This window comes from Leptopilina heterotoma, unplaced genomic scaffold, assembly GCF_015476425.1.
Source record: "Leptopilina heterotoma isolate Lh14 unplaced genomic scaffold, ASM1547642v1 Lhet_163, whole genome shotgun sequence".
In the NCBI taxonomy this organism is placed as follows: Eukaryota; Metazoa; Arthropoda; class Insecta; order Hymenoptera; family Figitidae; genus Leptopilina; species Leptopilina heterotoma.
The window spans coordinates 1206891-1223068 of NW_025110879.1; the positions used below are offsets into that span (position 1 = coordinate 1206891).

The 16178-nt window shown below is 33.1% G+C and overlaps 1 protein-coding gene across 1 annotated transcript in view; it reads right to left on the bottom strand.

The window, feature by feature from the left end:
- Positions 1–15689, bottom strand: part of LOC122498984 (nuclear hormone receptor FTZ-F1) — a 285716-nt gene extending 270027 nt beyond the window's left edge. The window contains exons 1-2 of the mRNA XM_043607005.1: positions 15457–15689; positions 13827–14617 (exon numbers count right to left, since the gene is read on the bottom strand). Of these exons, the coding sequence (XP_043462940.1) occupies positions 13827–14013 (187 nt within the window). The 5' untranslated portion in view covers positions 14014–14617; positions 15457–15689. The remainder of the gene's footprint in view (positions 1–13826; positions 14618–15456) is intronic.
- Between the last annotated feature and the right edge of the window lie 489 nt (positions 15690–16178).

Below are 16178 nucleotides of genomic sequence, written 5' to 3' on the forward strand. Positions count from 1 at the left end.
AGTTTATAATCAATTAACTAAATTAATGGTTAATAATCAACTAACTAATTTAATAACTAATAATTAATTACTCTCCAAATTTGAATTAGTAAAAATGTTTAGTAGTTTGAATTAGTAACTGACTTTAGGCTTTTGAATTAGTAAATTTTACTAATAAATTATTAGAAATTACTATTTATTAGTAAAATTTATTAATTTAAGAACAAAAAGTCGTTGTTATTAATTCAAATTGGCAAACATTATTAGTAATTAAATTTTAGAGTAACTAATATTACTAGTTAAGAAATTGTTAATTAATTAGTTAAATAATTGATTTCATTATTTTAGTTATTAATTAGTTACTTATTCAATTAAATGTTTAACTAATTAATTAGTTAATTATTCAATTAGATGTTTAAGTAACTAAATAGTTAAATAATTTACTAATTAACTCAATTAGTTAAGAAATTAATTATTATGTTTTTAATCAAAAACATGTCATTCAGAGTTCTTTTTCGTCAAAATTACTCATGTAGAAGAATTTAAAACTCTCTCTTTTTTATACATATTCTCATTACGAAAAAAGTGTGTATCGACCAACAATTAATAGATTCATTACATTTGTAATTCTAGATGGGAGAATATCATCATTGTGATTATAAATGCTGAATCATCGATTCACAGTGCGGATATATAAAAATGTGATTAATAATAATTTAAATAATTTACTTAAAAATTTTTCATAATAAATCAATTTATTCCCAAGTACGAAATGCCAAGACTGCAAAAACGGCCCATCATTGGTCCAGTAATGTCTGCCGAGAATTGGCAGTAGTTACTGGGCCATTACTGGTGTTCAAAACGTCACATTGATGGGCCAATGATATGGCGCCGATGGTCAGATTTTCAAATTTTTTAAGACTGGGCCAGCTCTCGGCCCAATAATGGCACAGTATCGGCCAGTGTAGGGTAGCTTATAAGAACCCTTTTGCTTCCTTGACTTCACGTCAGAGTAGCAAAGTGGTCAGAGTGTTAGGCTGTGGTGCATCAGGTTCAGGTATCGATCCCCGCGAGTGGTAAGAATTTTTCAAATATTTGTAAGTTTGCGTTTAATTTAGGGAAATAAACTGTATAAATATTATGAATTAATTAGTTAATTAAATAAAAAATATACATTTTTTTAATTTTGTCAACACTGGGGAGTAATGACAGCCAATAATATGCCATTAATGTTTACCGAGAATCGGCCGATAATTGGCTGCCGACGGCCTACCGCGGTTAACCTCCCGACAGTCGGGCCACTATTATTGTCTGCCAAGAGTAGGCACTGACTATGCCGTCACTGGGCCAGTTCTGAGCCGTTTTTAATTTCGCACTTGGGTTATTTCCCATTCAACAAGTAATTATCTCGCATTATTTTTCGATTTTGATACATACTATGTAATACATGTAAATCATTCAAATTATATAATTATTATTCCATCAGCAAAAGAGATTGAGGTCAGACAAAAAAAAAGAAAACATGAAGAATTAGAATTAATAGCAAAGGTAAAGTTTCGTAAAAACATACGAAAATTAGTTTTAAATGAAGAGTAATAATAATGTGAAAATTCCGGGAAATAAAAATTGAATCAGAAAGAAGAGGAAATTATTTTTATTTTGTATAAACAATTTTCCATTTAAACTTGCGAACTAGGGAAAATTTCTTTTTTTTTTCTATTCTAACTCTGTAAATTTGAATTAGTAAAAATGTTTACTAATTTGAATTATAGACTGACTTTTTGTTTTTGAATAACAGGGTGGCCGCAAGATTGACTTTATCAATTTCCCTGACATTTCCCTGACATTTTACTGACATAACAACGAATTTCCCTGACAAAAATTTTTTTGTTTAGAGCAAAAAATGTATTCCATGACCGTCTTAATTTCTTTAATTGCCCTGACAAAAAAATTTTTCCTGACATTTCCCTGACTTTACTGACAAAAATTTTTTTTACTGACATTTCCCTTCTTCTTTAATTGCCCTGACAAAAAAATTTTTCCTGACATTTCCCTGACTTTACTGACAAAAAATTTTTTTCCTGACATTTCCCTGACTTTACTGACAAAAAATTTTTTTCCTGACATTTCCCTGACTTTACTGACAAAATATTTTTTTCCCTGACATTTCCCTGACTTTACTGACTTTACTGACATGTGGCCACCCTGAATAAGTAAATTTTATACTATTAAATAGTTATTTCTACTAATTAATTAGTAAAATTTACTAATTCAAAAACAAAAAGTCAGTCACTAATTCAGTAAACATTTCAAATTTAAAAAGTATAAACTTTCATTTTAATTACTAAATAAACATGATCCTAAAGTTCTGAACGTTCAAATGAACGAAATTTATTTATTTTCTTCTTTAATTTAAATATTTATTACAATAATTTTTTGTCGATATAAAATAAATTAATTATAAAGTTTCTAAGTGTAAAATTTAAGTTTTTAATTTTTATTGCAAACAATAAATTATAAAAACATTTCTAATAAAAAGTGTTTCGTTCATTTGAACGTTCAAAACTTGTGGATCATAAATAAACCATTTTCTCCGCATCTGCGAAATAGTTACTAAACATTTATAGTAATTGTTAACAAAAAAATAAAAATTCAGTGAAGGAAAATTACAACTATATACATGAAAGAATTAAAAGAAAAGAAAACTTCTTCCCAACAATAAAATTCAAACACAAAAAATAAAAAGAAAAGAATAAGCGAATTACAGAAAAGAAATTTGTTTCATTCAAATTGTTCAACGCATAATTGAATAAGAATTAAGAACAGAAGAAAGTAATTTCGTTTTCCATTAAAGTACATACATAACATCAATTTGCCAGAGAGTATATGTTGATACAGATCAACAATTGTCCCAGCAAAATTGACACTATGAAGGAAAGATGCCATAAAAGACAGGTGTCTCAATAAGGGGTTAAAATAACAACGATGTCTGTTTTTTATATTAATGGTCCACACACAATACATTTTTAAATATATATAGAACAAGTTACGTAATGTTTGCGACAGATGTCACTTGAGTATCCGGTGAAATAAAAGAGAAAATAAAAAAAGAAGAAAAAAAAGGGAGAAACTTCTGATACGAATCGCACAAATTATTATTAATCTGCAGTGTCGTGCATTTGAAACTATACAAATGATAATTAACGAATAAAGATGACTACAATGCCAGATGCCTGGGTCATCAACATGCGTGCGTATGTCCGCTTATAGCGAGTGTACACGGAAAAAATAAGTTCAGCAGATTTTACGAAACTAATTTCGCACTAGCGGATATTTAAGATTCCTTGACGAAGTTTTTCAAAAACCCAGAAACTTTCACTACTTTAAGCAGAACAATTGTCGAGAAACTGCAACCAGTGTTGTAATTTATAAAACAAGCTTGAATGTAGAAATGTTTCGTATTTTCTGGTGAACATTTTATCAGAAAATGGTAAAAATGTTTCGTGCAATCTAAAAACGCGTGGTTTGAGTTTCCACTTCGCTGTCTATCGTGAATTCTCGAACACAAAGTTTCGTAAAATTCTATACGGGGTGTACCAAAAGTCGCGTTATAAATAGATATGTTGAAGCTTGTCTCGTCGCGTCGGTATTAACTTGTCTGCTGTATATAGAGATAATATGTCCTTTCTTAAAAAAGACATGGAGTGGAAAGGTCGAATGTATCGAAAAGTATCGAAGTAAAGAATGGGCAATGAGAATGTAAAATCTTAATAGAAGGGTGTTTTTAAAATTGTTTGTACATGTGAAGGTGGCGCTGCAGTCGTATGTTATTTAAAAAGAGCGCGAATATATAAATTTTATTTTTGTTAAGAGAAAGTACTCATAATAAATCTTATTTTGCATTGTCAAAAGAAACGTCAACATTTCAAATATAAATAAGCAAATTATTAACTGAAAAAATTTGAATATTATTATTAATGAAATAATAATGGACTTGGACAATGGACATATAAAAACTAGCACCGTAGACGGCCGCTTGCGGCCGTCGGAGGAGCTAGTGGAAGGAAAAAGAGAACTGCTTTACCTGCCGGTAACATTTGGATAATTGTTTTCTTTTACGTTTTCACATTTCATTGTTCCAAATTCGTAACATTTTTTATGTGCTTTTGTAATCCAAACTTTTAATTATTATTAATTTCTTTTAATTTACATTCCAATAAATTTTATAGTTTATCATAATATTTACCGATGACAATATATATATTAATTTCTCAAGTTTTAACTGTTATTACTTCAAATTTTAGACAATTTAATATAAACATTTTTTGAGTTTGAATTTAATTTTGAAAATTTTTTGTCAATTTATTAATAATTTAAAATTAAGAATAAAATTATTTTCTAAAAATTGAAAAATTTTATAGAGATTTTATAACTAATTATAATCAAAAAATGTTATTTTAAAAACCATAAAATATTTTGTATAACTTTTAAAAAAATGATTTTTTTAAAAATTAATATTCAGTATATTGACATTTCTCACAAGCGCAGTTTTAATCTCCTCAGTTAGTATATAAAGAAACTCAATTCTTTCATCTACAAGTGCGAGTTATATTGTATGTGCGTTGCGTCAGAATTCGTTTATATGTATGCGTATTTCCGTTAAGTTAGTGTCAGAATAAAATAAGCCAATCCAAGCGAACCATTGCGTTGTAGAGTGCAGTCACATGTGTCGAACCAATCATCTATCTCCTATAGAAGACGAGAAAAAATGGTCTTGAGAGCTCATTGGTACATTAAGAAATTCTTTTTTCTGCTTTATTCGTTTTTTTCTCCGTGAATATTTTTTTCCGTGGCGCATGCGCTTCAGGCTAAACATTTTACAAAACTCTTGAATTAGAACGTCCAACCGATCATTTGTGAATTCCATAGAATTTTTTTTGAGTTTTCGAGAAACGCAGTCATCATATATTACTATTGATTCTGTTTTATCTTATACTAAACTCCTCTCCGTATCCGCTATTCCAAAATTAGTTTCGTAAAATGTACTAAATTAATTTTTTCCGTGTATAAAAAAAGAAAAATAAAGGAAAAAAGAGTACACTGAGAAACCGAGGGAAAAAATTTAAAAAATTGCAGACTCCAAATTAGAGCAAGTGCCGCCAATATATGTCATGAAAAAATTATTTCGAATTAACACAATTAGTTAATTAGTTTAAACTAAAATTAAAACTGTTTATGAAATAAATTTTGGCAAAAACTATATTATTATTGTTTTATTATAATTTCGTTATTTTTCTCACTACAATGGGGAATAACTAAATTTTGCAGAAAATTATATTATTATTATATTATTACTATTATTGTAGGTATTGGTATTATTAACTATAGTATAATAATTATATTTTATTTTTCTAAAATTTTGAACGTTCAAAAGAACGAATATTTTTTTCTGCTTAAATATTTTCAAAAATTGGTAGAATAAAATTTTTAAAAAAATTATTTTTACATCCCGTGTGGAAATTGCCAAGGTTTGCCAATATTGATTATTGGGTCAATAATGGTCCTAGCTTGGAATGTACCTTAACCTGGCCCTAGCTTGGTAATAGCTAGAGCTTCTTGTTAGATTATAAGTTATAAATATATTTAAAAATATGTATCAGTAATTGTTTATGTGTAATTTGAAGTAATATTTAAACATCTCATAGCAAGATTGAGACAATATTCAACTGAAATGTTTACTTTTAACTTTTCATTTGTAAAATTTGACAGATTATCAGTAGAATTCTACTAATTGCTATTATCAGTTACTGATAATTAGTAGAAAGTTACTGATTCGATCAGTAAAATATAAGTTACTGATTCAATCTGTTGTATAAAAATATGACATATAGTCAAATTTACTAATTTATCAGTTGAATTTAAAGGTTATGTTGATTTCTCTTTGGCCACCAGTATATTTACAGCATATCCTTAGTTCCGAAGCTTATGAAAGTTAAAATAAATCTTTAAATGTCTTCAGTTTTTCAATGTTGGGCTCATAAGTTGACTAAACATTGCATGAATGTTTACAATTTTCTTTAATTTTTTAAGTTTTTCAAAACTTTTTAAAATTTTCTTTAAACTTCCTCCTTTAAAGAAAAAATTCATTTAAATTAAAAAAAAATTTTACTTCATGCAATGTTCAGTTAACTTTTGCGCCCAACATTGAAAAACTGCTGACATTAAAGATTTATTTAAAGTTTCATGAGCTTTGATTTAAGCTTCAGTTAATTAACTCAATTAAAATTTTCGTTACAATATATATTTTTCAAGTTAAATTTTTAAAACCGTTCACGGATTTGTTAACTTCTGTTAAAATCATATTTTGTTGAATGAAACTGAAGTTTCCAACGTTTACGTCGACGAAATGAGATAAAAACTTCAATTTTTAAATAACAATTGACTTTCCCTCCCCGATTAGATTAAAAATCTATGCAGGATGTAATGAAAAGAACAATTAAGTTTTTTTTATCAGAAATTATTTGCATCTTGATCTTTAAAAAAATTCTTTTCTCATTTTGCGTCAACGAAAATGTTACTGACTTCAGTTTTATTATTTTGAGGCATTTATAATGGAATAGTTCAGATGACTTATGATGACAAGAATAACCTGAAAGGTTATCGGTTTACGAATGTTAGGGTCGTGCGTTCAACTCCCAACGTGTGGGGATTTTTTCTCTGTTAGTATATAGGAATTAAGTATTATAAATTACATGATAACAAAAGTAGGTAAAAAAAGATGAAATAATGAATCTCAATAATAATAAATAAGAATAAATAATTTTTTTTAAATAGTTAATTAAACTGTTCCTTTTATTGGGCCTAACTAGATTCTCTAGGTAGAACCAGGCTAGAAGAGCGTGACGTTTCAACCTAGGGCCTACAAGGATAAACAAGCTAGGACCAAGTTAATAAAGGGGAAATCTAGGTAGAACCAATAAAGGGCCATTAGAAAATTTCCACGCGGGATTTATAGAAAGGAATTAAATTTCTACATTTATAAAAAAAAATATTCTTGAACAAAATTCAAATTTTAACGAAATAGAAAAAAAATCGCCGTCCGTTCATTTATTTTTAATTATCTACTATTGACTATTAATTATCAATTATTAATTAAAACTTGGTAACAAAAAACTAATAAATAAAATTTATAATTTTAATATTGAATAATTTCAATTCGAATTTTTACACCCAGAGAAAAATTTTATTTAAATCAAATAAAATTAATTTGAGTTAAATAAAAGTATATTTGTCTCAGAGCTAACTAAATTATTTATTTGGTTTAAATAAAAATTTAATTCTAATAAAACAAATAAATAAATAATATTAAAAAAACAAATAAAACTTTTATTTAAACAAAATAAAATTTATTTGAAACCAAAAAAAATGTATTTATAATTAGCTCCGAGTCTATTAAATATTTTTTCTGGGTGTAATGCCTTTTAATTAATTTTTCAATACTAATATACTGAAAATAAAATTTATTTGATTCAAATATCCGATTAATTGACTATTATCAATTAAATATTTAATTGAATCAAATAATATTTATTGGTGTCAATTAAATGATATTTGCTTCAAATACTGGAATTATTGGTTCAAATACCCAGGTGCGAAAAGTTGGTCGGGCCATGGTCGCGCCGACCAAGTGGATAGTCGTGCCGACCTTGGCAACCAAAGGTCGGCCGAACTAGCGAATTGTAACACCCGCCGTCCAGTGGCTGACATGGTCGGGCCGACTATGGCTGCCAAAGTCGGACCGACCAGGGGTGCCAAAGTTTTGCCAACCATGTGAAAGAATGTCGGCTTGACTTTGGCAACCATGGTCGTGCCGACCTTGGCAGCCAAAGGTCGGCCGAACTAGCGAATTGTAACACCCGCCGTCCAGTGGCTGACATGGTCGTGCCGACTATGGTTGCCAAAGTCGGGCCGACCAGGGGTGCCAAAGCTTTGCCGACCATGAGAAAGAAGGTCGGATTCACTTTGGCAACCTTGGTCGTGCCGACCTTGGCAGCCAAAAGTCGGCCGACCGATTGCAAAAAATTATTAATTATTTATTATTATTATTAATTATTAATATTCATTATTTATTTGTTTATTGTATACATCTTAACACTAAACGCAATCTTACACATAAATACAAATTAAAATTTCTAACGCTCGCAGGAATCGAACTCGCAACCTAACGCACCGAAGTCTAACACGCTAACCATTACGCTACGCTTACATGAAAGCCTAAGAACAAAAATGATTTTATAAGCTGCAACTTCAAACTGACCATCGGCCCGACTCTGGCCAAAGTCGGCCCGACCAAGTGAAATTAGGTTTTTTGCACTCTGGCTGCCATAGTTTTACCGACCGTCGGCCCGACTCAGGCCAGAGTCGGCCCGACCAATTGAAATTAGGTTTTTTAAACTCTGGTTGCCATAGTTTTACCGACCATCGGCCCGACTCAGGCCAGAGTCGGCCCGACCAACTAAAATTAGGTTCTCTAAACTCTGGCTGCCATAGTTTTACCGACCGTCGGCCCGACTCAGGCCAGAGTCGGCCCGACCAATTGAAATTAGGTTTTTTAAACTCTGGTTGCCATAGTTTTACCGACCATCGGCCCGACTCAGGCCAGAGTCGGCCCGACCAACTAAAATTAGGTTCTCTAAACTCTGGCTGCCATAGTTTTACCGACCGTCGGCCCGACTCAGGCCAGAGTCGGCCCGACCAATTGAAATTAGGTTTTTTAAACTCTGGTTGCCATAGTTTTACCGACCATCGGCCCGACTCAGGCCAGAGTCGGCCCGACCAACAGAAATTAGGTTTTTTAAACTCTGGCTGCCATAGTTTTACCAACCATCGGCCCGACTCAGGCCAGAGTCGGCCCGACCAACAGAAATTAGGTTTTTTGCACTCTGGCTGCCATAGTTTTACCGACCGTCGGCCCGACTCAGGCCAGAGTCGGCCCGACCAATTGAAATTAGGTTTTTTAAACTCTGGCTGCCATAGTTTAACCCACCATCGGCCCGACTCAGGCCAAAGTCGGCCCGACCAACAGAAATTAACCTTTTTAAACTCTGGCTGCCATAGTTTTACCGACCATCGGCCCGACTCAGGCCAGAGTCGGCCCGACCAACTAAAATTAGGTTCTCTAAACTCTGGCTGCCATAGTTTTACCGACCGTCGGCCCGACTCAGGCCAGAGTCGGCCCGACCAATTGAAATTAGGTTTTTTAAACTCTGGTTGCCATAGTTTTACCGACCATCGGCCCGACTCAGGCCAGAGTCGGCCCGACCAACTAAAATTAGGTTCTCTAAACTCTGGCTGCCATACTTTAGCCGACCATCGGCCCGACTCAGGCCAGAGTCGGCCCGACCAACTAAAATTAGGTTCTCTAAACTCTGGTTGCCATAGTTTTACCGACCATCGGCCCGACTCAGGCCAAAGTCGGCCCGACCAACAGAAATTAACCTTTTTAAACTCTGGCTGCCATACTTTAGCCGACCATCGGCCCGACTCAGGCCAGAGTCGGCCCGACCAACTAAAATTAGGTTCTCTAAACTCTGGCTGCCATAGTTTTACCGACCATCGGCCCGACTGAGGCCAGAGTCGGCCCGACCAAGTGAAATTAGGTTTTTTGCACTCTGGCTGCCATAGTTTTACCGACCGTCGGCCCGACTCAGGCCAGAGTCGGCCCGACCAAGTGAAATTAGGTTTTTTGCACTCTGGCTGCCATAGTTTTACCGACCGTCGGCCCGACTCAGGCCAGAGTCGGCCCGACCAATTGAAATTAGGTTCTCTAAACTCTGGCTGCCATAGTTTTACCGACCGTCGGCCCGACTCAGGCCAGAGTCGGCCCGACCAAGTGAAATTAGGTTTTTTGCACTCTGGCTGCCATAGTTTTACCGACCGTCGGCCCGACTCAGGCCAGAGTCGGCCCGACCAAGTGAAATTAGGTTTTTTGCACTCTGGCTGCCATAGTTTTACCGACCGTCGGCCCGACTCAGGCCAGAGTCGGCCCGACCAACTAAAATTAGGTTCTCTAAACTCTGGCTGCCATACTTTAGCCGACCATCGGCCCGACTCAGGCCAGAGTCGGCCCGACCAAGTGAAATTAGGTTTTTTGCACTCTGGCTGCCATAGTTTTACCGACCGTCGGCCCGACTCAGGCCAGAGTCGGCCCGACCAATTGAAATTAGGTTCTCTAAACTCTGGCTGCCATAGTTTTACCGACCGTCGGCCCGACTCAGGCCAGAGTCGGCCCGACCAAGTGAAATTAGGTTTTTTGCACTCTGGCTGCCATAGTTTTACCGACCGTCGGCCCGACTCAGGCCAGAGTCGGCCCGACCAAGTGAAATTAGGTTTTTTGCACTCTGGCTGCCATAGTTTTACCGACCGTCGGCCCGACTCAGGCCAGAGTCGGCCCGACCAACTAAAATTAGGTTCTCTAAACTCTGGCTGCCATACTTTAGCCGACCATCGGCCCGACTCAGGCCAGAGTCGGCCCGACCAACTAAAATTAGGTTCTCTAAACTCTGGCTGCCATAGTTTTACCGACCATCGGCCCGACTGAGGCCAGAGTCGGCCCGACCAACTAAAATTAGGTTCTCTAAACTTTGGCACCCATAGTCGGCCCAAACTTGGGTGGAAACAGTAACCAAAGTCGGCCCGACTTTGGCTGCCGACCTATTGGCAGCCATAGATGGGCCGACCTGCGCCCGACCTTCCAACTCTGGCGGCCGACCAAAATTCGCACCTGGGTACCATATTTAATTGACTCCAATAAATATTATTTGATTCAAGTAAATATTTAATTGATAATAGTCAATTAATTGATTAATTTAATCAAATAAATCTTTTTTTCAGTGTAATAATATTACAAATAATTTTTTTTTAGTAGTAAATAAATTACTACTGTAATAAAATTATTACTAAATTAAATTTAATTTAAATATACATGTAAAAAAACTTTTTGTAATATTATTTTATATTCATGACAAAGAATTAACAATAAAAATGTAATTATTCTATTTAATAATAAAATTATTATTAATACAGCAATTAATTATTGTATTCATGAGTATAATTATTACAAATTAAAAATTCATATGCCCTCGCATAAATTAAAAATTAAAGCCCAAATATCACCAAACCATCTGAGGGCTTAATTATTTTAATTTTCATTAATACAATATTCAGAAATGAAAAATAAAAATAAAACAAACCACAATGAAAAATCTTAGAAAGGAATAAAAGTATATATATTTTGTGTACACGGAGTAAAATAGTTAGCTATTTAAGCTAATTATTAGCTAACCTGAAAAAAAAATTTAATTGATTCAAATATCCGATTAATTGACTATTATCCATTAAATATTTAATTGAATCAAATAATATTTATTGAAGTCAATTAAATGGTATTTGATGCAAATACTGAAATTATTGGTTCAAATACCATTTAATTGACTCCAATAAATATTATTTGATTCAAGTAAATATTTAATTGATAATAGTCAATTAAATGGATATTTGAATCGCAATTAAATTTTTTTTCAGTGTACCTTAGCTAACCTTAATTGCTATTATATGGATAGCAATTATTGTTAGCTAATGCAGCTAATAATTAGCTAAAATAGCTAACTTGTTTTGCTAAAACAGCTATTTATTAGCTATGTAATAGCTAAAAATTAGCTATCCATATAATAGCAAACTCATTTTTCTCCGTGTATATATTTCAATTTTATTCCATTCATTTGTTGCTTCACTTTGGTTATATACCTTTTCAATCGCCTAATAAATTGAAATGTTCCAATTTCTTAATACACCCTATATGCTCATAACCTATTAATTTAACTTGCATAATTAAGTATAGTTGCGAAAATAAGTAGATATAGACCTTCGCAGCCTCCTCGCGATTCATTATGTTAATTCTCTCGAGATACATAAATAAAAAAAAATGTGAGGAAAAATTCGCATTTCAGTATTTTTTTTTTTAATTACTAATGACTATTGCTTGTAGTACTAATGAACATATCGATAATTAGTTCGTGTGTGTATTAATAATACTATTTAATTAAATAGCAAAAAAAAAAGAATGTTTTGGTTCTAAGATCCAGAGATCACGTGTGTAAAAATATATAAATATAACTATATGCCTGAATATGTCTGTATAGCCAATATATTATATATATATATATATATATATATATATATATATATATATATATATATATATATATATGCCTAATACATCTCTATGTATATACAATCGAGCGAAAGATATTTTTAACGATGAATCAATATAAAGAAGTGGTCGTTTCGATGAACCTAAATCATGTTGAGAAAGAAGTGCAAGAACCTCGACATATTTCGGTACTTGAGAAGGAAATATTCAGTGCCGTTTGAAAATAGCAAAGAATCAGCAACAGTAAATTAATCACGCTAATAATTTCTCCTCAAAATTTTTCCCAAGGTTTTACATTTCAAGGCAAAAAAGAGAGATATCAACAATAAATATTATGACGTGCGAATTTTCTTGCAAGAGTTTTTTTTCAACAATTTTTCCCCCCAAAAAAAACCGACAGTATCTTACCTGATACACTGAAAATAATTTTTACAAATAAAAAATGGAAATGACAACCGTATTTTTTAATTAAATAAAATGTTTTAAATTCGCATTTGTAGCATAAAAAGAATTATTTGAAATGTATCTACGTTGTGAATTTCCATTTTTTTTTCTTATATTGAATTTAATAATTATCGAGGAAAACAGAAGGAAAACAAGATGTTAACACTGCAGCAGCTCTTTTAGCGTTAGTGAAGCAAAATTAAATTCAGAAAAAAGCGGAAAAATTGAAAAGAAATGACGTGAGACAAAATAAAAATTTTAAAATAATACAATGGAGAATAATTTGTTTTTGAGATTATTTTCTCGAAGCAAACATCCGCTTGTACCTGTTGGGAAAAATAGAAAAATAAAGGTCCAACCTCTATCTAGAATGAATCACTCTTTTGTATTTAATTTTTAAATTTAATTTTCTGAAGCCAAATAGTATTAGAAATCATGGCTTCACACACTGAGTAAAACAAAAAAGTGCCAATTGTTTCATTAAACAAAAAAAAATGACTATTAAAAAAACAGTGAATTAAAAAAAGGTTAAGATTCAACAATCAATCATTATTACAAGACGCTTAGAAATTTTACGATTTTTTATGCTAATAAAGAAAATATTGCAGAAAACTATCCATGACTTTTTAATTTCAGAAAAATCTATTTTTTTCAATAGGAGCTTTAATAATTTTTTATCCGAAGAGTAGAAAAAATTGAGGTTAAATAATTGCAAAAAAAAAGTGTATCAAAAAGTTTGAACAAGAAAAACAAGCCGGCAATTCAGTGAGTGTTCGGAGCCGACTCACTCACACTCGGTTGTTATCAAGAGAGAAGGAACAAGAGTGAGAGTAAACGAAATGAAAACGAGTGTGAGTAAGCCAGACGAGGCACCGGGGCGGGGCAGGGGGAAAGGAAAAGAAACCGAGAGGGCAAGAGTGACGGACGGCAAAGCAAACGTGAGAGCAAGAAGGAGGGAATAAAAAAGAGACTTTGCGAAAGCGAGACAGCAACATTAACATTTGAGAGGGAAGGAGTCGGGAGGTAAATCGGGTAAAGGGGCAAGCACAACGCGACAACAAAGAGTACCGAGTTGACTGTAGAGAATTATAGACCGTATTCGTCTCCTCTCAAAACCACGAGGTGCAACACACCTTTTTTTCTACCCAATTCAAAATAAAGCAAAGCAAAAAGATAAACAAAAAAAACTCACCAGAATTTTCGGCACCGTTTATATCCACCACCAGATCAAGTCGTTGTGTCTGTTGCACTCGTAAATGATTCTGCAACTCAATATTTCCGGTACCATTGTTCGTCAAAATTGTGGATGTCGAATCGCTCGCAGTTTCCAGGGTAGGAAGTCCAGCTTCCCCGGTCGCTGCCATTCGGTCCTCAAGCATTCCACCAGATTAAATCGAAACACAACTGCCAAGGTGTTGTCGTATTTTACCACACGCGCGCACTTGGCAAAAAAAACACCTACGCGAATTTTCGTAGTTAGGAACACCCCTGTTCGCGCTAATTTTTTTTTTTTTTTGAAAAATCCCTTTCTCCTGTTTACTTTCTCTCTCTCCTTATCCCACGCACCAACAATCTCCTTCTCTCTCTCTCCTGTCTTTCACTCCTTTCTGTTCTTTCAATCCTTTCTCTGTCCTCCACACTCACTCTGTCCCTCTCTTGCTCGCGCGCCCCGTCCTCTCGCGAGGGTCACGAAACTGTCACCTCGACGTCAGACGGATATCCGTCCCGTGATACATGTATATGACATCGCACAATCACCACGCGACCCCCGTGTCGATTGTCGTTGGGCCAGCAGAAAAAAAAATCGAACGTTAGACAAATGTAGGTCTGTAGGCCATCTTACACAGGACGGACACTCCCTTAGTTCCTCATTGTACCGTCGCAGCGCATTAAACACCAGGGGCGTCTCACCCGTTCATTGTGCCACCATTCCTTTTTCTAAACACTTTTCCTTTCCAAACAGGCTCTTTCTATCTATCAAACCTAAAATATCAAAGATAAAACATTTATTTCTCCATCGGAACTAATTTATCATCATATTAAACAAATTTTCTAGAAAAAAAATATTCTACATGTAAATTAATGCTAATTGGCAGAAAAATTTTTGCACTTGCATTTCCCCCCCATCCCGAGATATTTATATTCACTTTTTTTTCCCAACTTATAAATAAATGCAAAAATCAAAAAAGTTCCTGAGCTAAATGCATTTTTTTCAAACTATTTTAATTATCCGATGATTCATAAACTGGTTCCCAAAAGGTCAATTATTTACAAAGTCTGGAGAAATTTTTTTTAACGAAGAAACAATCGAAAAGAATTCCAATTAAGAGAGTAAATTTGGCAAGTGTCCCTAGATAATAAATCTCTGAAAGCTATTTAAAAACTTTCACTTTTTCGTTGCCGGTTTTTCCAAGTAAATCCAAAACTCCTTTAAAAGAGAAAATATCCCCCTTGAGAAATAAAGGAAAATATACCAAAAATATAGTTTAGTCGAAAAAAGTACTTTTTAACAAGCAGCGGCTTTAATCAAGTTTAATGAAATAATAAGATGAAAAGAAAGAGAAAGGAAGAGAGAGTGATGGCGCGGGCCCCCCTTCCCTTTTTAAACAATGAAATAATAAACAGCGGGTTCCGCGAATTTGAGGTTACGTTACTGATTAACCTGTATGCCACGAAATGTCACAAAAAGACGCAATTCATTTGGATTTTTCCACTTATTTTCCATATACCTGAGAAAATATTAAAATTAGACTATAATTCATTCATTGGAGAGATGTGAAATTTTTTAGAATAAAGTTTGTGGGATGTTAAAAAAAACTTACCTTTCTCCACATCCCATGCTATACCGGCGACACAAAAGAAATTGATATTCTTAAGTAGGTCACGTGCCTCAACGTCTGCCAGACTGTTTATCAAGCTTTTTTTCTATCGCACGTTGCATAATTCGTTGTAAATGACTTCAATAGACATAACTAAAATGAAAAAAACACCTTCATTTTAACGTAATAACGATGCAAACAACAATCGGCAAAACTAGCCATAACTGCGCTATAGTTATCTATAGCTAACGTCACACAGTTTGCACTTTTATTCAAAATGGCGCCAAATTCAAATAAGTTAATAAAGTGCTTTTTTTGCAAAATAAACATAAAATTTGGTTAATTATAGTAAAATAACAAAATATACAAAGAGTAATAAATATTTAAAGAAAAGCAAATATATATTTTTAAATTCAATTTGCAAAAAAATTAATTCGAGTAAGGGCGCCAATTTAAATATTGATTTAAATTCAAAATAAACAAAATGGAAATAAACGATTTTTTTATTGTAAAAATATTTATTTTATATAATTAAGAATTCTATTGTTTCTTTATAAAAATTGAGAAATAGGTTATTGCGGTTTTTTTAAAGATTAAAAATAAAAAATAACTTATACATTATTCGTACGGGCCGATAAAAAAAGGATTTTGTTTAAATAAACAATTTCGACGTTAAATATTTCATAATTTTAAAGCTGTATATGTTAAATTAATCCATAATTACA